The sequence below is a fragment of the Haliotis rufescens genome, unplaced genomic scaffold (assembly GCF_023055435.1).
Source record: "Haliotis rufescens isolate VD_foot unplaced genomic scaffold, xgHalRufe1.0.p SCAF_5, whole genome shotgun sequence".
NCBI classification, from domain to species: domain Eukaryota; kingdom Metazoa; phylum Mollusca; class Gastropoda; order Lepetellida; family Haliotidae; genus Haliotis; species Haliotis rufescens.
The window spans coordinates 27,718,425-27,740,624 of NW_025964223.1; the positions used below are offsets into that span (position 1 = coordinate 27,718,425).

General features: G+C 44.8%; 5 protein-coding genes and 1 long non-coding RNA gene across 7 annotated transcripts; 2 read left to right on the plus strand and 4 right to left on the minus strand.

Moving 5' to 3' along the window:
* The first annotated feature begins 994 nt into the window (after positions 1-994).
* LOC124112836 lies at positions 995-4,336 on the plus strand. Of its 2 annotated transcripts, none has more exons than XR_006857680.2 (5): positions 995-1,073; positions 1,928-2,048; positions 2,535-2,626; positions 3,166-3,226; positions 4,256-4,336. It is a non-coding gene; the product is annotated as an uncharacterized LOC124112836 (long non-coding RNA). The 2 variants fall into 2 exon arrangements; XR_006857681.2 differs by lacking the exon at positions 4,256-4,336 and adding an exon at positions 3,426-3,475.
* Positions 4,337-5,846: 1,510 nt separating this feature from the next.
* LOC124110358 lies at positions 5,847-16,131 on the plus strand. The gene is made up of 5 exons (XM_046469659.2): positions 5,847-6,006; positions 7,685-7,730; positions 8,769-9,205; positions 11,123-12,086; positions 14,164-16,131. Exons 1-5 carry the CDS (start codon positions 5,977-5,979, stop codon positions 15,933-15,935), a joined length of 3,249 nt encoding a protein of 1,082 aa, XP_046325615.2. The 5' UTR covers positions 5,847-5,976; the 3' UTR covers positions 15,936-16,131.
* A 1,029-nt stretch (positions 16,132-17,160) lies between these two features.
* On the minus strand, positions 17,161-18,477 carry LOC124112295 (DNA-directed RNA polymerase II subunit RPB1-like). Its single transcript, XM_048384254.1, has 2 exons — positions 17,981-18,477; positions 17,161-17,248 (listed from the first exon to the last, which is right to left on the minus strand). The coding sequence occupies exons 1-2, from the start codon at positions 18,475-18,477 to the stop codon at positions 17,161-17,163; spliced, it is 585 nt and encodes a 194-aa protein (XP_048240211.1).
* A 382-nt stretch (positions 18,478-18,859) lies between these two features.
* On the minus strand, positions 18,860-19,549 carry LOC125373254 (DNA-directed RNA polymerase II subunit RPB1-like). Its single transcript, XM_048384255.1, has one exon. It carries the CDS (start codon positions 19,547-19,549, stop codon positions 18,860-18,862), a length of 690 nt encoding a protein of 229 aa, XP_048240212.1.
* Positions 19,550-19,970: 421 nt separating this feature from the next.
* Positions 19,971-20,927, minus strand: LOC124112275 (DNA-directed RNA polymerase II subunit RPB1-like). Its single transcript, XM_046472309.2, has one exon. It carries the CDS (start codon positions 20,925-20,927, stop codon positions 19,971-19,973), a length of 957 nt encoding a protein of 318 aa, XP_046328265.2.
* A 43-nt stretch (positions 20,928-20,970) lies between these two features.
* LOC125373255 (DNA-directed RNA polymerase II subunit RPB1-like) lies at positions 20,971-21,801 on the minus strand. Its single transcript, XM_048384256.1, has one exon. It carries the CDS (start codon positions 21,799-21,801, stop codon positions 20,971-20,973), a length of 831 nt encoding a protein of 276 aa, XP_048240213.1.
* Positions 21,802-22,200: the final 399 nt, after the last annotated feature.

Here is a 22,200-nt window from a genome sequence, read left to right on the forward strand (position 1 = left end):
TTCTATTGCTTCGTCGCACCCTACCCTTCATCACCCTAACTTTCCACTACCCTCCCGTCACCCAACACTTCCATAACCCTCCCATCACCCTACCCTTCCATAACCCTACACTTCACCCTATCCTTCAATCGCCCTACACAAAACCCTCACATCACCCTACACACTACCCTCACCACCACCCTACCCTCACATCACCCTACTCTTACATCACCCTAATCTCGCATCACCTTACCATCCCATCACCCTACACATCACCCCACACCAAACCCTCCCATCACACTACACTTTACCCTATCTTTTCCAACACCCCACAATCCCCTCACCCTACCCTCACACCACCCTACCCTAGCATCACCCTACCCTCCCATCACCCTATACACTACCTTTCCATCACCCTACAATCCCCTCACCCTACCCTCACACCACCCTACCCTAGCATCACCCTACCCTCACATCACCTACCCTCACATCCCAGGTTTTTCAGGCATGTGTATTTGTAGAAGTACAATTTGTTCTGTTGCTTTGTCGCAATCACCTGATTCAAATCTATCCAATAATTACCAAAATCACCAGATGAAACTGCGCAGTTGCCGCCTGAGTATTGACACCCCTTATAGATATCATAACACGTGCAACCAGTGTGTAAATGCTAACTGAAATAAGCTTGCAATATGTTTCCACTGATATTGCTATCCGTTGTGTAGTTTGCGTGCATCAATGGTGTTAATGCAAGTAATGATATTTGTATACTTCGCCCCCTTCTACAAACGACAAACAATACAGAGTACCTATAAACAACCCACAGTGAACGCAGATTGTAACTTAATGGAAAAGATTCTCCAATCCACTCAGGTAGGGACGTAATGAAGGCCAGACGGGACTGACAAACGAACCGGGTGTGAAAGGAGTTCGTGTCATATCAGTATTGCACATATCACATCATCACATCTCTGTCACGGCTGGCGTCCGCACCCTGTGTCAGTGGAAAGTAGGCGTTCCTGTGTTTATAAAGGGCAGTAACCCTCAGTACTCTGTTATACAGCGGAGAAACGGTGACTTGAAGTTGGCAGAATGTGAGTATAATTTTTGGGGTCAAAGAGTATATTATTTGGAAGAAACATATCCTTTATAGCGACCTTTCATCATGCCATATGCACATGCCTTCTTATTCATTGGTATGGGGACCCGTGAAGATCCGGGGTAGAATAGGTTTTTAGCAACCCATGCTTGCCGTAAAGGCGACTATGCTTGTCGTTACTCACGACGAAGGCAGTTTTGGTTTCGATTTCCAGAATATATCAATTTTCAGTTGTACATCAAAACGTTGTTGACTTATCCTGAAAATTGACAAGTAATCATCAAAACGCAGAAAGAGATATTGCACATATTGCATCATGTCAGCGCTGTTGTTATTTGTCCACTTCACTTTTTCATCACTTTTCCTACTTATCGTAACATTACAAGCACTGTCTTATCTCAAAACAATAGTGTATGGTAACAGGAACGTAACAAGAGATGTCAACCAAATGAACTTAATATGTCTGTCCATGGTTTCATAGAAAATTGACAATCTTGAATTCAGTATAGCTATTTCCATTCTAATGGTGGATACCAGACAGCAGTTTAACATATGTACCGGACTGAGACACAGTATGCTGACTCCGAGCCTATCAGTTTTCGTACCTTAAAGCCGAGCTTGGCAGAGAAATAGTAGTAGTAGTAGTAGTTGTAGTGGTGGTGGTGGGGTGGTGGTAGTAGTAGTAGTAGTAGTAGTAGTAGTAGTAGTAGTAGTAGTAGTAGTAGTAGTAGTAGTAATAGTAGTATCCTTACTTTATAATATTGAAACATTGCAAAATGACCTTCATAAATCCTCGCCGTTGTCTGGCATGGCATTTTGGAGGATATATTATTGTATTTTTCTTTCTAGAGCTAAATATTTCACCAGACATGAAGCTGATGCTAGTGCTGCTTGTGCTGCTTCCTCTTGTGAGCTCCTTCATCAATATCGTCTTCCGTCGAGAAGGAAGCCGCAGGAAGGAAAGTAAAGCGTAAGGAAGATTTTCTTTATGCCAGTTGAGGCTTTGTATGCATACACGTGTGTCATTGTTTAATGCTTAAATCCATTCCCTACTTCGCCTTGGCAAACTTTTACCTACAGTTCATCGACCCGTATCAGTAAACCCATCTGGCAAAACGGGTAATCAATCAGAAGAACTATGTAATTTTATATTTTGGTTGTCTAATTAAGCTTACAACATATGTATGGAACCCTTGAGGGCGTTGTCGCCCGCGCACAAACACGTCAAATTTAGCCTAAGCGAGACAATGTGACAACGTTAATAACTGACGTTTAGTCGCTCTGTCGAGTTGTCGCATTGTTGCTCTTTGAACAATATTGTTTTGGGCACAAAAGGGTGAACATGCGACAACACGACAATGTCCCTTCTGGGAATCCATACATACTTGGTATTTGACGAAAAGGAATTTATGTTTAGCGCAAAGGATGAAGTTTAAGTATTTGATATCCATTCTAGGCAAAGTCTGTCTGCACTGCAGAAAAGGGAGGACGATCGACGGTCGTTTATGGAGAGTGAGGAAGAGAGAAAAGTAATCGACGATTATAAACGTAGGTTTCTACAAACATTGTTTTATTTATGTCCTGTTATAAACTTCCATATGTTACACAACTCAATGGTCAGGTCAAGGGCGCCGCATTTCGCTGGGGATAGTTGCACCCCTTAGTCGTATAAGGATCCGCTTATAGTTCGCCATGATTATGACTCGTGGTTTGTGAGCACTACTCCCCGCTCAGTGTATCTCCAAAGCGGTTAACGTTTGAGGCCTGCATCACTCTGGATTTTCCTCCCATATTAAACAAACACGTATGGTATTAGCGAAATCCTGTTCATGTGAGTGTCAGTCCACAACTCCCCCGCTCACTCATATACAAGTCATATTTATCGACACGGCGGAGGCGTAGTCTTGACGTTATACTGCTCACTTGGGGTACCAAAGGTCTGGGTTCGATTTCCGACATTGTTACAATAGTTGTAAAGTCAATCACACATCACAGTCATGTACACATCACTGACGAAATATTGCTAACTGCGGCGTAAAACCATACTTACTCACTCACACACTGCCACTGTTTCCGTATATTTTCAGAGACAGATGGTGACAGCAAAACGGATGCTATCCGCAAGTGAAACAGACTACACGCAGCAAGGTGATTATAATTTAGGTTTATGAAAAAACCATACACAGAAGTTTTAAATAATTGTCTAACTGATATTTTCTAATTGTAGTTTTATCATTACGTGAACTGTAAACTTTGAGAAATATATTGGGCAGTTATACATTAGACATAATGTCCCTGTATTTGCATTCGTGAGAAAGTTTTGAAAATTATGGTTTAACATAACAAGGTGACTGTGCATGGAGAGAGGTTGTATTGCATCAACAAAATCTTATCGTAAGTACGTTTCTTATCTTTGAGTCTCCTGTGTGGTTGATCTCCATTCTTGTATGGAAATACTACTGACCCAGTCGCTACGACACCTTCGTTCTGAGACCGATTCGCTAAATTAGCCGAAACTAATTCGTTTCATCTTAGAAAAATATGCTGTTTAGTTTACTTAGTGATACGAGACATAAAGACGGTAATGTCCCTTCCAAGACGACGCCATGGTAGTAGGTGGGATTCTACGAAAGCGTATTGGTCCCACTTTAGTACCATATTTTATTTTTTTTAAATCGAAATTTCTCGTTTTTTTCAATTATTTTCGAGTTTTTTTAAATAAACTTGAAAAAAAAACGAGAAAATAATCGTAATAACGAGAAAAAATCGAAATCTCGAATAAAATAAATGAAATAAAGCGAAAATAATCAAAGTAACGGGAAGAAAATCAAAATTTCGAGTTTTTGAAATAACGAGAAAATAATTGAAATTTCGATTTTTTCAAATAAACTTATAATAATGAGAATATAATCGAAATGATAAGAGAAAGACCATCGAGGTAACGACGAAATAAACTTGAAATATCGAGAAAATATTCGAAGTAACGAGAGAAAAATCGAAATTTCAAGTTTTTTTTAATAAACTCAAACTTACGAGGAAAAAACTAGAAGTAACGAGAAAATAATTGAATTAACGAGAAAATAATTAAATTAACGAGAAATAACGATACCGGTTGTTCTCGTTTCTATCACTGCATACTCCATGTGCAGAAATAATAATTCATTCTTTTCTTTGTAGGTCAGTGGCCAATAAAAAGGTTTCTCTCCTTGAATGATGCAGCCGTATTTTTGAAAAGTTATTAAACGGTTATGTCACCAACGTGTCTCTAGATCTATTAGTTGTGCAATGTGTGACGATACCTACATCTGTCGAATCTGTGTTCCCGAAACATCTTTATGGGTGCAAGGTCATGCGGTGTTAAACACAATACGTGTATATTTTCACACATGGAATTATCGTTAGATTGAAATGACGACCTTTCATACAATGATGAACACAGTTCACACTCTTTTTGTTACGTAACACACTAGTAGTTCGACAACACATCGAAGTAACAAACGACGGACGGGAAGTATGTAATGACCAAGCTATCGCAAATGATTTCCCCATCAGTCACGTGGATGTTGAAAGTAAGTGGCATAGACTAGCTTTCTTCTGTTTTCATGAACACTTAGAACGACATTTGTAAGCATTAAATAGTGGATGAGTGAGTGAGTGAGTTTGGTTTTACGCCGCTTTTAGCAATATTCCAGCAATATCACGACTGGGGACACCAGAAATGGGCTTCACACATTGTACCCATGTAGGGATTCGAACCCGGGTCTTCGGCGTGACGAGCGAACGCTTTAACCACTAGACTACCCGACCGCCCCTAGCATTAAAAAAGATATACCCTACAGCCCTAACCATATGATAAGAAAGAGTGCGCAGATGAAGTATATATCTAGGCACTATTTATCCAACATCTTAAAACAGAATCAACATACATTCTTCAAGCGTAATCATATAACTGACAGACCATTCGGGGTGGGTGGGGGGAGGAGAGGATTTTGTCTGAAGATTATATATAAGTTCAGCTACAGCTGCAAAACAAGATATTTATTTAATTACAACAATGAGCCTAAATATTTTTTACGAAAAACACCCTGTGACAATGTAATTTTGTGGCAGGCAATTTATTTTTTCTCACAGTCTGAAGAACAATTATTTTTGTCAAGAATTCTTTGACAATTTAATTTTTCGATAACATCCATTATCTCATGAACACTTAGTACGACATGTTCGATTTATATGCTCTTTCAAAATCACTACGATTCGTGAAACCAATATGCCAATCCGTGATGCGTCCCGTGGACGTGCCAGAAATCAAATTTCGTGGGTCTTGATTATGTTCGCGAAATGTCTCAGAACCGCATTACTTCGGGCTTTCCTCCCACATGAAGCTGACATGCCGTTATATGACTTAAATTCTGTTTAAAACGGCTCAAACCAAACCCACCAGTTCACACATGTATGTCAAGCTATGTAGAGGCATGTATGTACTATCACAGCTTGTACTGACACTTTTCTTGTCGAGTGTTTGAGAGAATATTTGTAAGCATAAAATAATACACACCCTGCAGTCATAAACAGATGATAAGAAAGAGTGCAAAGATGAGATATATATTTATGAACAAATTATCTAACAACTTAAAACCGACTCGACATTCAGTCTGATCATATAGGGGATCGACCATTCTTGGATGTGGGGGTGTGGTGGTGGAGGGGAATAGAATATCAAATGGTCTATCCCTAAGGTGTCTGGCCTACTACACAAATATATAGGACATGTAGTGATACATCGCGGTCAGTGATGGAGAGTAGATGAAGAGGAGGTTTCCTGACGTGTGTTCAGCGGTCCCGCCTTACTCCAGCCATCTGCACTCTCCGGAACGAGGCCTAGACGCTACACCTCCACAATGGCCAGTCGCAGCAAGATATGGGGGCAGGTATGTCTTCGGTGGTTACAGTATATTTTCATTGTATAGGAAAATATGCTCTGGCACTGTTGATTAGTAGTATATGGCAATTGTGTGTGTGTGTGTGTGTGTGTGTGTGTGTGTGTGTGTGTGTGTGTGTGTCTACTTATATTAGTCCGGACTAATGCTGACATTTATAGTGATAGCACACTGAACATGAATACCCCACTCAGACACAGCATACCGATTCCGAGCCTACCAGTCCTTCTTTTAGCCCCTGAACCGAGCGCCAGGCAGGGTAACGACAAGTACCATCTTTTAACGTCTTTTGGTATAACCCGGCCGGGGATCGAACCTTCGAACTTCCGCTCAAAAGGCAATAGACGTAAACGATGACTGGGATAGTTGATAAACGTATCATCTTATTTTGATACCTTCCCATGCCATTTATGATGACTGTATTGGCTTGTTCCGCTATCAGAACATACAACCAGTTTATATACTTTCTTCATGCTATAAACACGCCACTTTCCAGACAAATCAAACGCGGGGTAATGAAAGGTGTCATAGCATTGTCCGAGAATACAAGGTTCTGGATTGACGGGGTTTATTTAATGTATTACTCCACGTATGTTATAATTGCAGGGCTCGATTTAGCCATATAAACCATACACCAGTACATCCTATTATTGAAAAATGCAATCTTATGTTTATGTCTATATGCACCAAGTGCATGTGAAAATCTTTCAAATGTTTGTACCTCTAATACCTCAATACCTCCTACCTCTATTTACCATACTACATAAATAATCCCTGATGTTATGTTATTGCCTGATGTTAAGTAGAATTTGTCATGCTTTCTTGGGCTTGAAGTCATCAAACTGCGGGTACTGTTCACATTTAAATTTTGATAAATTGATGGGACCAGGGTCCAACCTGTTTTTCGTCTACCCCTTACTCGGAAGGGTCTTTGAACACATTCAGTACCTCTAATTTCTAATTGCCATACTGCATCAAATAATCCCCGAGTTATGTTTAACTTGTCATGCTTTCTTGGGCTTGACGTCATCAAACCGTAGGTACTTCAGTGTATGTAAAAATTTATGGGACCAGGTGCAACCTGTTTTTTTGTCTGGTGCTACTAGGCATTGGTGTAAGTTAAATCAATTTCCTTATATAAACCGAGCCTTGAATTGTGTAGAGAACGTATACACGTGTATGAGTAAATGGGAAATGTGTACCTGTCACTAACACACGTTACAGTTGGTAGCAATGTCTATCAAAATACGTTCTACAAACAACGCTATCGAAATGTACATCTTCGGATACACCCTGTAGCTCAAGTGAAGAGAAGAAACACTTTAACTTTCACCGGAATAAGCCATCAATGACCGGATCCCCCAACTTGGCGTGCTGTGGACTGTGTGATACTGAAGCCGCTACAGGCAACTCCATGTACACTTGAAGTAGCATCTCACGGCCACACAAACACACCAATAACCCAACACATATAACCAGACAAAATTGCAAGATCAGTCCTAAATAAATGACACACTTCTCTCTCTCTCTCTCTCTCTCTCTCTCTCTCTCTCTCTCTCTCTCTCTCTCACACACATGGGTTCCATGAAATGTGAAATGTAGAGTAAAGATCCAGACATGCGTCCCTTATCAGTCTTCTCTCTCGTTTACCATCCATCTGATGTTGCAGGTTGTCGCCATCGGAATACTTTGCTGCAGTTTCAAAGAGTCCGCATGTAAGTTTATCTAATCCTCTGTTGTTAACATTAGTTGCGGGTGATTACAGGTTTAGCTTTTCCATACGTACGTGAAGCTAACTTAAGTTTATTTAAAGCTTATGTATTCAACTACTTATTGGTATTCTGGGATGGATCCAGTATGTGCAAGGCCTTTATTTGGTTTATTCAGCTGAGAATTCAGCTGAGAATGTCTTTTGGGGGAATGGCCTTTCAATGCACAAATCATATTCATTAGGTGTCCATTTATGTAACGTCTCTCTTGGTGTATGGGGTACTTGCTTCCTCTTCTGCCCCTATAACCACATGGTTGCGATAATGTTGTTGAACGCCAGAGTCAGTAATATTCCAGTTATATCATGGCGGACTACAAATAACTAAATATGGGCCAGACACAAATGTGAATGATATTGAGCAACGTCTCACGCCTTTGGTGTGGTATGACACGCAACCACCTGATTCTCCGAGCCTGACTACCAAACCCATTTTAGTCTTCTCGTACGACGAGCATAGTTTGATGGGGACCTGTCCTAACGCTGATTCGACCCGTGAAGATCCGGTGTAGAATAGGTCTTCAGACACCCATGCTTGTAAGAGGCGACTAACGGGATCGGGTGGTCAGGGTCGCTGACTTGGTTGATGCATGTCATCGTATCCCAATTGCGTGGATCGATGCTCATGATATTAATCACTGGATTTTCTGGTCCAGATTCCATTAGTTACAGACCGCCGTTATATTACTTGAATATTGCTGAGTGTGGCGTTAAACAACAAACAAACTAACGCTGATTCACCACAACTGTTACTCATGAAAAGGCTACTAAGTTATAACTCAATATTGTTGAGGTGTTGAACGGGTGCGTTTCCCACCTTACATTCATCACCGTTTGTGTATCCTAACCGTGATTGCAAATGTGTAACTATTAACGTTAATACATTATGCACATCACGCTTGGTGCAATTAAAATTTGAAAAAAAGATTATCTCCAATGTCTTGGAGTGAAATAATATATGCATAAATCTGTATCATTCATTCAGGCAATGCAGACCATCCCGAATCAGCCAAGGTTGGTAGGGAAGTGTTCAGACAAACAAAAAGTCAGCACGACCTCTTTGCAAACGCCATGAGCCAGTCGTCGTTCACCAACCAAGGAACAACCAAGAAACGAATCGTCGTAAGAGCCGAAACTAAATCCGTGACGTTCCGGGAATCAAATTCACCCAAGACCTGGGCTGCCATGATGGAAGGCGGAAGTAATGCACGACTCAGAAGGTCAGCAGTAGCAGTTGCTCTGGCCAGAAGGAGGTTAGAGGAAGATCTCAAGGCGAAGGAAGCTGCTAAACGGGCCCGAAATTCTAAGAGACATAGAGGAGCCGCGGTAATGCTGGCTGCTGCTAGAAGACGGGTCCCTATAGGCAATCGCAGGTATCAGGCTAGGTGGGAACGGAAACGACGGCTCGAACACGAACGGAGGGTAAGGAGATATAAAAACTCCCGGCTTGCAATTACTGTCTTAGGTACCGACCATTTGTTATGCTGGATTTTATCGTAAAAAACATATTGTGGTTCAGACCGTTTCAAAAAATGAAATGTCTGCCACAAAAGTTACAAGGTGTTTTCTTTTTAAAAGAATCAGCACCCATAGTTTTAAATAAGAATACCAGCTGTCTATTGTCGATAAAAAATCGCGGAGGCGGATTTCAACACCTACCATTAACAACCGGCTCTATGCAGCCCGCTTGAAAGCAAGGTGTCCTGTGAAGGGTGTGACCCTAATAGCTTAACATAGGGGTGGGTCAGGCAACACCAGGGACGGGATGTACACAAATGGCGTTACACCATGTTTCCACACGAATCATGGTTTTGCCTCCTATCCACAGATTATAGGAAACGTTCTTTGCGACGTAGCGGCGAGCCGTATGCCAGGCATCAATTCTTGGCCATGTTCGGTACGGGGGCGGTTGTGTCATGGTCAGTGGCGGCATCACACATGGCACTTGAACTGATTTGGGTATTGTTGATGTGCGTTGGCTATGTGGGATATGTTGACGAACTTTTGCGTCCTGTCGTTGTTCCCTTCGCTTGAATTATCGGCAGAAATTTTGAGCTGCACGATGACAATGCCAGACCACACAGTGCCCAGATCGTCACTGATTATCTTCAACGAGAAGGCATACGGATATTGGACTGAAGATGCCCTGGCACGTCCCCAAAAGAGCATATCTGGTAGTTCTCGGGGCGGAGTGTGTACGCAAAAGACTTATCAGCATCCGCCAACATGGACCAGTTTAGGGTAGTTCTTCAGGCGGAATGGCGCCCAATACCAAGGGCAACCATACGCAGGTTAATTAACAGTATGTCATCTGGGTGCTGTCGCCCAACATATATATGTTACAGGGAATATCTATAATCAGGGAATATGTATACTCTCTGAAATTTTCAGGGAATATATTTAATGTCTGATTCACTCAGGGAATATACATAATCCCTAAGCTTTTCAGGTATTATACATATTCCCTGATTTAACATCAAGTTTTTTAGACATATTCCCTGAAATTACTTTTGAGGCTCTTATGTGGTCAAATTTGATATATAAAAAAACCAAATTATTTATGAGACGACATGATAACAAATACCTTTCACTTAACTTAACAATTAGTCTTCTTGACTTAACAAACAAGAACAATTTAGTTTTTGTTGACACATGTCAGACTTGAGTGGCACCTAGAGTTACAAAGCAGCTTAGCCTTGAAAGATCTACATCTGTTGGTCTGACATTTCTTTGTACCAGCACAGTTACACCGGGGGAAACCTTGTCCTCCACAGTTGGATTCAAACTGCACAGCTTGGCGAAGTGAAATCTTCTTGTCAGAGACAACGTCTTCAGTTGAGTACAATGCTGTAGCACAAACATCAAACTTGTTACGAGAGAACTTCCCATTCAGTGTGCCACCTTTCACAGCTATTGTGTACAAGTCATTGTCACTACATTCAATCACAACACCTATGATATTTGTGAAAGGTATTTGTTATCATGTCAAATAAATTTGTCTTCTCGATTTTTTTCATCAAGTTTTACCATATGAGAGCCTCAAAAGTACTTTCAGGGAATTTGTCTAAAAAACTTGATGTTAAATCAGGGAATATGTATAATACCTGAAAAGTTGAGGGATTATGTATATTCCCTTAGTGAATCAGACAATACACATATTCCCTGATTATACATATTTCTTGTAACATATATACTGCTACCATATCAATGTATTATTAATTTACAATCCACAGGACAATATTGTGATATTTTGCATTGTGTTTGTTAACAAAAGGACAGTTGGTTTTTCAATAAGAGTGGTTATAAGTTGTGTTGTGAACAGAACATATTTGTTTTAAGGTCTCAAGGAAAGAAGAAGAAGGGATTAACAGACTGCAAGGAGGAACCAGGACGTCTTCAGCACAAGGTGCAGAGGGAGGAGATGAAGATGCCGAGAGTTTGATATATAATGAGAGAGACAGACAACCCAAAGACCAGAGCAGACATCAACCAGAAAAGAAAGATCCTCAATTTGATAGGAGCAGAGTTAACCGACTCGGTGAAGACGGACAGAAACTAACAGACAATGAAGCTAATGCCACTAATACCCGTCAGGGCGTACATCAGAATGGTCATCGTCAGGTAGAAGGCAATGGACCGTCGGAAGAGATGAGACTGGAGGAGAACAGGAGACTGGAGTTAGAAGAGGAAAAACAACGACATTTAGAAGAAGAAAGGCAACGTCAGGTAGATGAACAAAGAAGGCGACAGTTAGAGGAAGAAACTAGACGAAACTCAGATGAAGAAAGGAGAAGACAATTAGATGAAGAAAGGAGAAGACAATTAGATGAAGAAAGGAGAAGAAAATTAGATGAAGAAAGGAGAAGAAAATTAGATGAAGAAAGGAGAAGAACATTAGATGAAGAAAGGAGGCGTCACCTAGAAAAAGTCGGCACAGGACAAGTTGAAGGCGACAAAAGACGCAGAGAAGAAGAGAGCAGACGACAGTTGGAAGAAAAGAGAAGAAGACAGTTGGAAAAACAGAGAGGACAGAATGAGGAAGTTACGAGGATACTTCGGCTCGAAGAAGAGGCACAACGTCAAAAGCTGATGAAGGAAAAGGAAGAATACTATGAAAAGCGAAGATCTGAAGAGAACATTAAGGGTACACACGACAGAGAAATGCCATTCGGAGGGAAACATGAACAGTCTGAGAATGATACACGCCTCGAACGGAATAGTGTTTCAACCACCAGTCCAACATCCACTACTGCAAGATCAGCAAGTCAGCAACGCTCTGAATATGAAAAGTTGATTAGGAGCCGTAAGTGGTATTTTCTTTATACATTTCTTGTTTAGTCAAAGCATTGTCCGTTTCTACGAAAGCCTTATGGTGCCACTTTGGTAGCATATATATATATATATGTTTATTTTTAAATCGAAATTTCTCGTTATTTCAATTTAGAATAGTTTTGTAATGTCAATTATTTTCTCGTTATTTCAAGTTTATTTAAGAAACTCGTTACTTCATTTATTGCTTCGAGTTTTTCTCTCGTCACGTCGAGTTTTTCTCGAAATTTCGTTTTTGCGATAAACTTGAAATAATGAAAAAATTATTCGAAGTACCGCGAAAAAACTCATTGTCTAGAAAATAGTTGAAATAAGGAGACATTTCGGATTTTAAAAAAGAACGCTACCAAAATCACATCATAAGGCTTTCGTGTGTTTCCATGTGATATTTTAAGGATAGACTGATAAAAAAACAACTTCAGTTATATACTCTTCAAAAAAAGAAACTTGACACTGACTTTCAAAATGTAATATAATGCGATTGTTTCAAAATAGGACACAGAAACCATAATTGAAACACTGTTTGAAGATCAATGTACACAATGTTCAAAACATTAATCATGTCACCTAGACAGACACACGTACACGATACAGTTAATGTCACAGGGGTACAGAAAATGTCAGTATCGGTTGTGCCCACCACGTGCATCAATCACTGCTTGAAACCGACGACCCATAGATGCAATCAAGTTGTCAATAACACGCTGTTGAATGTGCTGCCATTCATTCTGAAGTGCATCAAGAAACGCCGGAAGTGTTTGGGGCATTGGATTCCTTCTGTGAACGCGTCGATCCAACTCGTCCCACAGATGCTCAATCGGGGACAAATCTGGTGACCGGGCTGGCCAAGGTAATGTCTGGATGTTGTTGTGTTGTTAGAAGATCTGACACACACTTGCAATATGCGGGCGAGCGTTGTCCTGCTGGAACTGTCCGCCATGAACGTTGACGTGAGGAAGAACGTAAGGCTGTAGGATCAAGTCTCTGTAACGCACATCTGCCAATGCACCTGCCACATGCACGAGAGGCGTCCTACCACCGTGATGAATTCCGGTCCATACCATGACACTCCCGCCGCCAAATGGGACAACCTGCTGCATACAGGCTGGGGCGTAACGTTCACCCCGACGTCTGTAGACACGTGCGCGCCCATCAGTACATGTGAGTAGGAAACGGGACTCGTCAGTAAACAGTACATTTCTCCACCTTGCACGTGCCCATCTAACCCTCTGTTGGCACCAAAGCAAACGGTCTGCCAGATGTCTGCCATGTTCAATACATGACGTCGAACAGGTCTTCGTGCAAAAAGTCCAGCCTCCCTTAGTCTGTTGCGTACCGTTTGATCTGATATTCTGCGTACCCCAGGGATCTGTGTGGTTGTAGACGTGGCTGTGGTAGTGCGGTCTCGGAGGTGTCGCAGCCGGATGTATCGATCTTGTGCTTGGGTTGTCACCCTTGGTCTTCCTGACCTTGGTCTGTCGTCAACTCTGTTGGTGTTGTTGTATCGGTTCCACAGTGCGGAGATTGTCTGTCTGGATACGCTAAAGTGCCTGGCCACTTCTTGCTGAGTTGCTCCAGCTTGTAATCTCCCAATGGCGTTGTTCCGTTGAGCTGCATTCAGTCTTGGCATTCTGTCACCGCCTCTACTGCCGTTATAAGGACTGTATGAACAGCCGTTGATGTGGATTTTTATACCCATTCAGCAGGGGTGCCTGCATGCCTAAATGCAGGATCCTGTGCTGCACGTTTCTTACAGGCGGTTGCGTTTGGATGAAGCTGTAAAATTGATCCCCAAACGCTACGTTTATGTGCTTTGCATGTGTTTTCGCGAATTACAGACACATCATCCTTCTGTTTGACTTATTTGGTTCTCATTTAATGTAATTATTTTAGATATTTGACAAAAAGTGGTTTTACATGTCAAGTTTCTTTTTTTGAAGAGTATATATATATATACCCACACTGCCATATTGGCAGAATACTTATTTGTGGTATATATTATATTTATATATATTTATGAAAATCTGACAAGGACTGAACGTTTGTTTTAGGTTGCACAGACTGTAAAGTTGGAAACCAGACTTTCCGTGGACATTCTAGATTTTCCTATGAGGAGGACTGTCACAAGTACCAGTGTATCTGTCACTGTGATGGCTCCTATGACTGCCCAGCTCAGAACAAAGTGAGGGTCTGTGAACAAGGTATAGAGAAAAAGAGAGAAAGACCTGCATGCAGCAGTTGTACTGTTGAAGGAGAAATCGTCCAAGGGAATAGCATGTTTGAACTACAAGATGGGTGCACCTTGTTCAGAGAATGCAAATGCTTCTGTAATGGCACCTCAGCTTGTTCACCAAACCAAACAGAGAACACTTGTGTCCCAAACAGTCAAACAGGATCAGAGGCATCTCGGTTCGATTCGGAACCAAATCGTGACTGTAAGAAGTGTCTTATTGAAGGCATAGAACACCCCTCAGAATCTAGGTTCCAGTACACTAGGGACTGCATCACTACTGACTGCAGTTGTAGCTGTAACGGGACCATAGAGTGTGATCAATCAAGTGCAGTGAACAGATGCGTGTCAGCACAGCCAACTCCACAGCCGCAGCTAGAAATACAGGTGAACAAGCAGAGGGTGGAGCTGCAGGACTGCCAAAAGTGCGTAGTGGCAGGAAGACTGATTGATGGGAACTCACAGTTCAACGCCAAGGTGGGATGTTACATTGACACTTGTTTCTGCTTATGCAACGGAAGGTACTCATGCATTCGGAACTGGGCACGCAATATCTGCAACGACGACACAGGGTTTGATGATGGATCAATTGATGATCTGAGGCCCTGTCGAGGATGTTTTTTACAGGGAGTGCACTACCCAGGAAATGCAACGTTCAAGTTCACCACTGGGTGTACAGCTCTCAACTGTGCGTGTACCTGTAGTGGAACTGTCGAGTGTTACGAGGAAAGTGCTGTCAACATATGTGGTACTCGTCCACCATCCGTAAAGCCTCTGTTCGAGGTAATTGCCACTGATAATGTGAGGACACCAGGACCCCAGGAGTGCAAGAAATGTATGATTAATGGAACACAATATGATGGAAATTCTCAGTTTGACTTACAGAATGGATGTTACACCAACAGATGCATATGCTTATGCAATGGTAAGCACACCTGTAGGAGATACCAGGCGCAGCATGGCTGTAATGAGACGGAATCCCCATCAAAGAAAGACTTAGTGTCCTGTCAAAAGTGCCTTGTTCAGGGAAGGCAGTATCCAGGAAACTCGACATTCCAGACAACAAGCGGCTGTATTGTCAAGGAATGCAGATGTACATGTAGTGGATCCGTGGAATGTGATGACAGAACCGCTGTTAATATATGCCAGACAACATCTGTTCAACCGAAGCCAACCACACAACCGACTCCTAAGGAAGACCTTTGTAAGAAGTGTATGGTGGATGGAATGGATTATGCGGGTGAATCTAAATTCAAGGTGAAAAGAGGCTGCAAAGTGTACCCATGTCACTGCCGGTGTGATGGTAGATGGGGATGTCAAACAGATGCTGCTGTGGATATCTGTAAGAAACCTTCCAGTGAGCCAACAGTGAGTCGGGAAACATGCCAGAGGTGTGTTGTTCAGGGTAGGAAATATCCTGGAAACTCGGAGTTCAAACTGCGGAAAGGCTGCATTTCTTTCAGATGCACCTGTGCATGTGATGGGAGCTGGGAATGTCCTCCCGAACAAGCCAGGAACTACTGCCCCGGCTCAACGCAGTCTACAGAGACCACGACAGCTGCAACTCTGTCCCCGACAGAACCTATGTCATAGGAACATTCGGTGACAAAATAATCCTTTCTTGAGGTCTAGCTATGAATGATAATTACTCCGCCTGTGCTAGACAAATACGAATGTGTATGTAGCTCGGATATTGTTTATAACCATTTACTTCTGAAGAAGGATGCTATGGGGATATCAAAGATACTGTTTGCAATTCTTTCTCTTGAATAAATATTTTATAACCTGATTTCCATACTGTTTTCTTAAACACCACAACAGAGCCTTGTGTAAACGTTAGATGTATCTAATCCTGAATCTAATCATACACATCCAGTAAGTACCAGCTTTCAGTACATTTCAAACTTTAAACTACCTGCATTGTTCCTAAGATGAAGGATGGCAAATGAGACTAAGGTAAAATCGTAAATATATCACTCAATCTTGATACGTCTCCGGTTGACTCCTTACCCCAGTCTAATTCCACTCACAGGTAGAACAGACCATGATATGCGATATGGAACATGTCCCCTTATTTGGTAGATCAGGGATCAAATAGCTCAATTTAGTAGAAACTTTTTAAGTCCAAGATAAATTTTGATTAAAAGTCATTCAGCCAATATACATCTCTCTGGTAATAAACAAGAGAATGTTGAGATGACAGTTTGATATTTTTTTAACCAGCTCGACCTCTACAACTGAATTAAAAGTACAGATTTGTGGGCCAAGCATTTGGTCATTGGGTATTTTATCAGTAAAGGTCATGCTCATCCCAAAAAGCGTTCATAATCTCCCCTTGCTCATTCAAGTGTTGAGGCCCCAATGCTTGTAAAAGTCCAGACAAAATGGAGTGAGTGAGTGGTTATAGTGTTACATCGCTTTTAACAATATTCCAGCAATATCCGGGTGCGGGACACCAGACATGGGCTTCACACATTGTATCCAGTGTGATGAGCGAATGTTTGAACCACTAGGCTACGCCACCACCCCAACACAACCAGGATGTTGTTACAAGGTGTGATCTAGTGGACTGTGTGCACCCTGATGGGCTGCTGTAGCATAGGGTAATGTTGCAGTCTGCAGCAGTAAAACAACATTCACTCACTCATTAAGGGATCACTTTCCATACTACATACTACATGATACAAATTAGAACTGCAAGATTGAATAAATCAACAGACTAGCCAAAAGTCACTCGTCCAGTGATATTTTTCATATAAACACCCAGGTTTTTTTCTATAGTTTGATGCCATGAACACATCTGAGCCCTATTATGGAGCTAAACCTCATCATTAAGTTTCAGGCTCATCCCTTTAGCCAGGTCAGAGAAGTAAAACATGAACAGATGGATGACAGAGAACAATGTACTGTGCCATTGGGTCACTTAGATGTGAGGTGCCTGTGAGCTACTGTCTGTTGTCATGGTTCTGGACAGCTGAATTACAATGCACATTCTTATGCTTGTTAATGCACACACACATTATCAGCAATTGCAGCCCTCTTCTGGTCTTATTGGGGGCATGGGTGGCCCAGTTGTCATAGGCCATGCAATTCACTGTGCAGAGTTGCATCCCTTAGATGCGCCAGAAACCTAAGATTGTTGGTTCGAATTACATTATGTTTCTAGGTTTGTCAGCAGCATACCTGTGCTTGTGGGTTTCACTAAAGTGGTAAACGTCTGAGACCTGCATCACATCAGACTTTCCTCCCACAGTAAGCTGACATGCTGGGATATGAAGAGTGTATTCGGCTATTGATCTGATAACTACTACATTTTCATTATTGACAATATCTGTTCTTACAACATACATGGACCAAGAGGAGGGGTGTGGAGGGCTAAGCAGGGGTAGGATTTGTTTGTTGCTTAACGCTGCACTCAGCAATATTCCAGCTATATGACGGCGGTCAGTAAATAATCGAGTATGGACCAGACAATCCAGTGATTGACATCATGAGCATCGATCCACGCAATTGGGATACGATGACATGCATCAACCAAGTCAGCAACCCTGACCACCAAATCCCCTAAGTCGCCTCTAACAAGCATGGGTTACTGAAGACCTATTCTACCCCGGATCTTCACAGGTGAGCAGGGATACAAAGAGGTGTGAAGAAGGGTGTGTAGGGGTGGGTGTTCAGGGATGTGCACTGGCATGTAGATTGTGTGCCATGGTGGTGTGAAGGGTGTGTAGGGGTGTTCAGGGATATGTGCTGGCATTGAGAGGGTGTGCCGTGGTGTGGTGAAGGGTGTGTAGAGGTGTTCAGGGATGTGCACTGGCATGTAGAGGGTGTGCCGTGGTGTGGTGAAGGGTGTGTAGAGGTGTTCAGGGATGTGCACTGGCATGTAGAGGGTGTGCCGTGGTGTGATGAAGGGTGTGTAGGGGTGTTCAGGGATGTGTGCTGGCATGTAGAGGGTGTGCCATGGTGTGATGAAGGGTGTGTAGAGGTGTTCAGGGATGTGCACTGGCATGTAGAGGGTGTGCCGTGGTGTGGTGAAGGGTGTGTAGGGGTGTTCAGGGATGTGTGCTGGCATGTAGAGGGTGTGCCGTGGTGTGGTGAAGGGTGTGTAGAGGTGTTCAGGGATGTGCACTGGCATGGAGAGGGTGTGCCGTGGTGTGGTGAAGGGTGTGTAGGGGTGTTCAGGAATGTGTGCCGGCATGGAGAGGGTGTGCCGTGGTGTGGTGAAGGGTGTGTAGAGGTGGGTGTTCAGGGATGTGCACTGGCATGTAGAGGGTGTGCCGTGGTGTGGTGAAGGGTGTGTAGGGGTGTTCAGGATTGTGTATTGGCATGGAGAGGGTGTGCCGTGGTGAGGTGAAGTGTGTGTAGGGGTGTTCAGGAATGTGCACTGGCATGTAGAGGGTGTGCCGTGGTGTGGTGAAGGGTGTGTAGGGGTGTTCAGGAATGTGCACTGGCATGGAGAGGGTGTGCCGTGGTGTGGTGAAGTGTGTGTAAAGGTGTTCAGGGATGTGCACTGGCATCTAGAGGGTGTGCCGTGGTGTGGTGAAGGGTGTGTAGAGGTGTTCAGGGATGTGCACTGGCATGGAGAGGGTGTGCCGTGGTGTGGTGAAGGGTGTGTAGAGGTGTTCAGGCATGTGCACTGGCATGTAGAGGGTGTGCCGTGGTGTGGTGAAGGGTGTGTAGGGGTGTTCAGGGATGTGCACTGGCATGGAGAGGGTGTGCCGTGGTGTGGTGAAGGGTGTGTAGAGGTGTTCAGGGATGTGCACTGGCATGGAGGTGTGCCGTGGTGTGGCGAAGGGTGTGTAGGGGTGTTCAGGGATGTGCACTGGCATAGAGAGGGTGTGCCGTGGTGTGGTGAAGTGTGTGTAGAGGTGTTCAGGGATGTGCACTGGCATGGAGAGGGTGTGCCGTGGTGTGGTGAAGGGTGTGTAGAGGTGTTCAGGGATGTGCACTGGCATGGAGAGGGTGTGCCGTGGTGTGGTGAAGGGTGTGTAGAGGTGTTCAGGGATGTCCACTGGCATGGAGAGGTTGTGCCGTGGTGTGGTGAAGGGTGTGTAGGGGTGTTCAGGAATGTGTGCTGGCATGGAGAGGGTGTGCCGTGGTGTGGTGAAGGGTGTGTAGAGGTGTTCAGGGATGTGCACTGGCATGGAGAGGGTGTGCCGTGGTGTGGTGAAGGGTGTGTAGGGGTGTTCAGGGATGTGCACTGGCATCTAGAGGATGTGCCGTGGTGTGGTGAAGGGTGTGTAGAGGTGTTCAGGGATGTGCACTGGCATGGAGAGGTTGTGCCGTGGTGTGGTGAAGGGTGTGTAGGGGTGTTCAGGGATGTGTGCTGGCATGTAGAGGGTGTGCCGTGGTGTGGTGAAGGGTGTGTAGAGGTGTTCAGGGATGTGCACTGGCATGGAGAGGGTGTGCCGTGGTGTGGTGAAGTGTGTGTAGAGGTGTTCAAGGATGTGCACTGGCATGGAGAGGGTGTGCCGTGGTGTGGTGAAGGGTGTGTAGAGGTGTTCAGGGATGTGCACTGGCATGGAGAGGGTGTGCCGTGGTGTGGTGAAGGGTGTGTAGAGGTGTTCAGGGATGTGCACTGGCATGTAGAGGTTGTGCCGTTGTGTGGTGAAGGGTGTGTAGGGGTGTTCAGGGATGTGTGCTGGCATGTAGAGGGTATGCCGTGGTGTGGTGAAGGGTGTGTAGAGGTGTTTCAGGGATGTGCACTGGCATGGAGAGGGTGTGCCGTGGTGTGGTGAAGGGTGTGTAGAGGTGTTCAGGGATGTGCACTGGCATGGAGAGGGTGTGCCGTGGTGTGGTGAAGAGTGTGTAGAGGTGTTCAGGGATGTGCACTGGCATGTAGAGGGTGTGCCGTGGTGTGGTGAAGGGTGTGTAGAGGTGTTCAGGGATGTGTGCTGGCATGGAGAGGGTGTGCCGTGGTGTGGTGAAGGGTGTGTAGAGGTGTTCAGGGATGTGCACTGGCATGGAGAGGGTGTGCCGTGGTATGGTGAAGGGTGTGTAGAGGTGTTCAGGGATGTGCACTGGCATGTAGAGGGTGTGCCGTGGTGTGGTGAAGGGTGTGTAGAGGTGTTCAGGGATGTGTGCTGGCATGGAGAGGGTGTGCCGTGGTGTGGTGAAGGATGTGTAGAGGTGTTCAGGGATGTGCACTGGCATGGAGAGGGTGTGCCGTGGTGTGGAGAAGGGTGTGTAGGGGTGTTCAGGGATGTGTGCTGGCATGGAGAGGGTGTGCCGTGGTGTGAAGAGTGTGTAGGGGTGTTCAGGAATGTGTGCTGGCATGGAGAGGGTGTGCCGTGGTGTGAAGGGTGTGTAGGGGTGTTCAGGAATGTGTGCCGGCATGGAGAGGGTGTGCCGTGGTGTGAAGGGTGTGTAGGGGTGTTCAGGGATGTGTGCTGGCATGGAGAGGGTGTGCCGTGGTGTGGTGAAGGGTGTGTAGGGGTGTTCAGGGATGTGTGCTGGCATGGAGAGGGTGTGCCGTGGTGTGGTGAAGTGTGTGTAGAGGTGTTCAAGGATGTGCACTGGCATGGAGAGGGTGTGCCGTGGTGTGGTGAAGGGTGTGTAGAGGTGTTCAGGGATGTGCACTGGCATGTAGAGGTTGTGCCGTTGTGTGGTGAAGGGTGTGTAGGGGTGTTCAGGGATGTGTGCTGGCATGTAGAGGGTATGCCGTGGTGTGGTGAAGGGTGTGTAGAGGTGTTTCAGGGATGTGCACTGGCATGGAGAGGGTGTGCCGTGGTGTGGTGAAGGGTGTGTAGAGGTGTTCAGGGATGTGCACTGGCATGGAGAGGGTGTGCCGTGGTGTGGTGAAGAGTGTGTAGAGGTGTTCAGGGATGTGCACTGGCATGTAGAGGGTGTGCCGTGGTGTGGTGAAGGGTGTGTAGAGGTGTTCAGGGATGTGTGCTGGCATGGAGAGGGTGTGCCGTGGTGTGATGAAGGGTGTGTAGAGGTGTTCAGGGATGTGCACTGGCATGTAGAGGGTGTGCCGTGGTGTGGTGAAGGGTGTGTAGAGGTGTTCAGGGATGTGTGCTGGCATGGAGAGGGTGTGCCGTGGTGTGGTGAAGGATGTGTAGAGGTGTTCAGGGATGTGCACTGGCATGGAGAGGGTGTGCCGTGGTGTGGAGAAGGGTGTGTAGGGGTGTTCAGGGATGTGTGCTGGCATGGAGAGGGTGTGCCGTGGTGTGAAGAGTGTGTAGGGGTGTTCAGGAATGTGTGCTGGCATGGAGAGGGTGTGCCGTGGTGTGAAGGGTGTGTAGGGGTGTTCAGGAATGTGTGCCGGCATGGAGAGGGTGTGCCGTGGTGTGAAGGGTGTGTAGGGGTGTTCAGGGATGTGTGCTGGCATGGAGAGGGTGTGCCGTGGTGTGGTGAAGGGTGTGTAGGGGTGTTCAGGGATGTGTGCTGGCATGTAGAGGGTGTGCCGTGGTGTGGTGAAGGGTGTGTAGGGGTGTTCAGGGATGTGCACTGGCATCTAGAGGGTGTGCCGTGGTGTGGTTAAGGGTGTGTAGAGGTGTTCAGGGATGTGCACTGGCATGGAGAGGTTGTGCCGTGGTGTGGTGAAGGGTGTGTAGGGGTGTTCAGGGATGTGTGCTGGCATGTAGAGGGTGTGCCGTGGTGTGGTGAAGGGTGTGTAGAGGTGTTTCAGGGATGTGCACTGGCATGGAGAGGGTGTGCCGTGGTGTGAAGGGTGTGTTGAGGTGTTCAGGGATGTGCACTGGCATGGAGAGGGTGTGCCGTGGTGTGAAGGGTGCGTAGGGGTGTTCAGGGATGTGTGCTGGCATGGTGAGGGTGTGCCGTGGTGTGGTGAAGGGTGTGTTGAGGCCTGCTTGGTGTGTAGGGGTGTGCACCCCACCTATTTGAAGCATACTTA

What these genes read in the sequence shown, in the direction of transcription:
- LOC125373254 (XM_048384255.1), bottom strand. Translation starts at nt 19,549, where the DNA reads ATGCCAGTGCACATCCCTGAACACCCCTACACACCCTTCACCACACCA.
- LOC124110358 (XM_046469659.2), top strand. Translation starts at nt 5,977, where the DNA reads ATGGCCAGTCGCAGCAAGATATGGGGGCAG. An exon ending in GCAGCAAGATATGGGGGCAG is followed by an intron (nt 6,007 to 7,684) that starts GTATGTCTTCGG and finishes CTGATGTTGCAG; the next exon opens with GTTGTCGCCATCGGAATACT. An exon ending in TGAAAAGTTGATTAGGAGCC is followed by an intron (nt 12,087 to 14,163) that starts GTAAGTGGTATT and finishes CGTTTGTTTTAG; the next exon opens with GTTGCACAGACTGTAAAGTT.
- LOC125373255 (XM_048384256.1), bottom strand. Translation starts at nt 21,801, where the DNA reads ATGCCAGTGCACATCCCTGAACACCCCTACACACCCTTCACCACACCA.
- LOC124112295 (XM_048384254.1), bottom strand. Translation starts at nt 18,477, where the DNA reads ATGCCAGTGCACATCCCTGAACACCTCTACACACCCTTCACCACACCA. An exon ending in ACCCTTCTTCACACCTCTTT is followed by an intron (nt 17,249 to 17,980) that starts GTATCCCTGCTC and finishes CCAATGGCACAG; the next exon opens with TACATTGTTCTCTGTCATCC.
- LOC124112275 (XM_046472309.2), bottom strand. Translation starts at nt 20,927, where the DNA reads ATGCCAGTGCACATCCCTGAACACCTCTACACACCCTTCACCACACCA.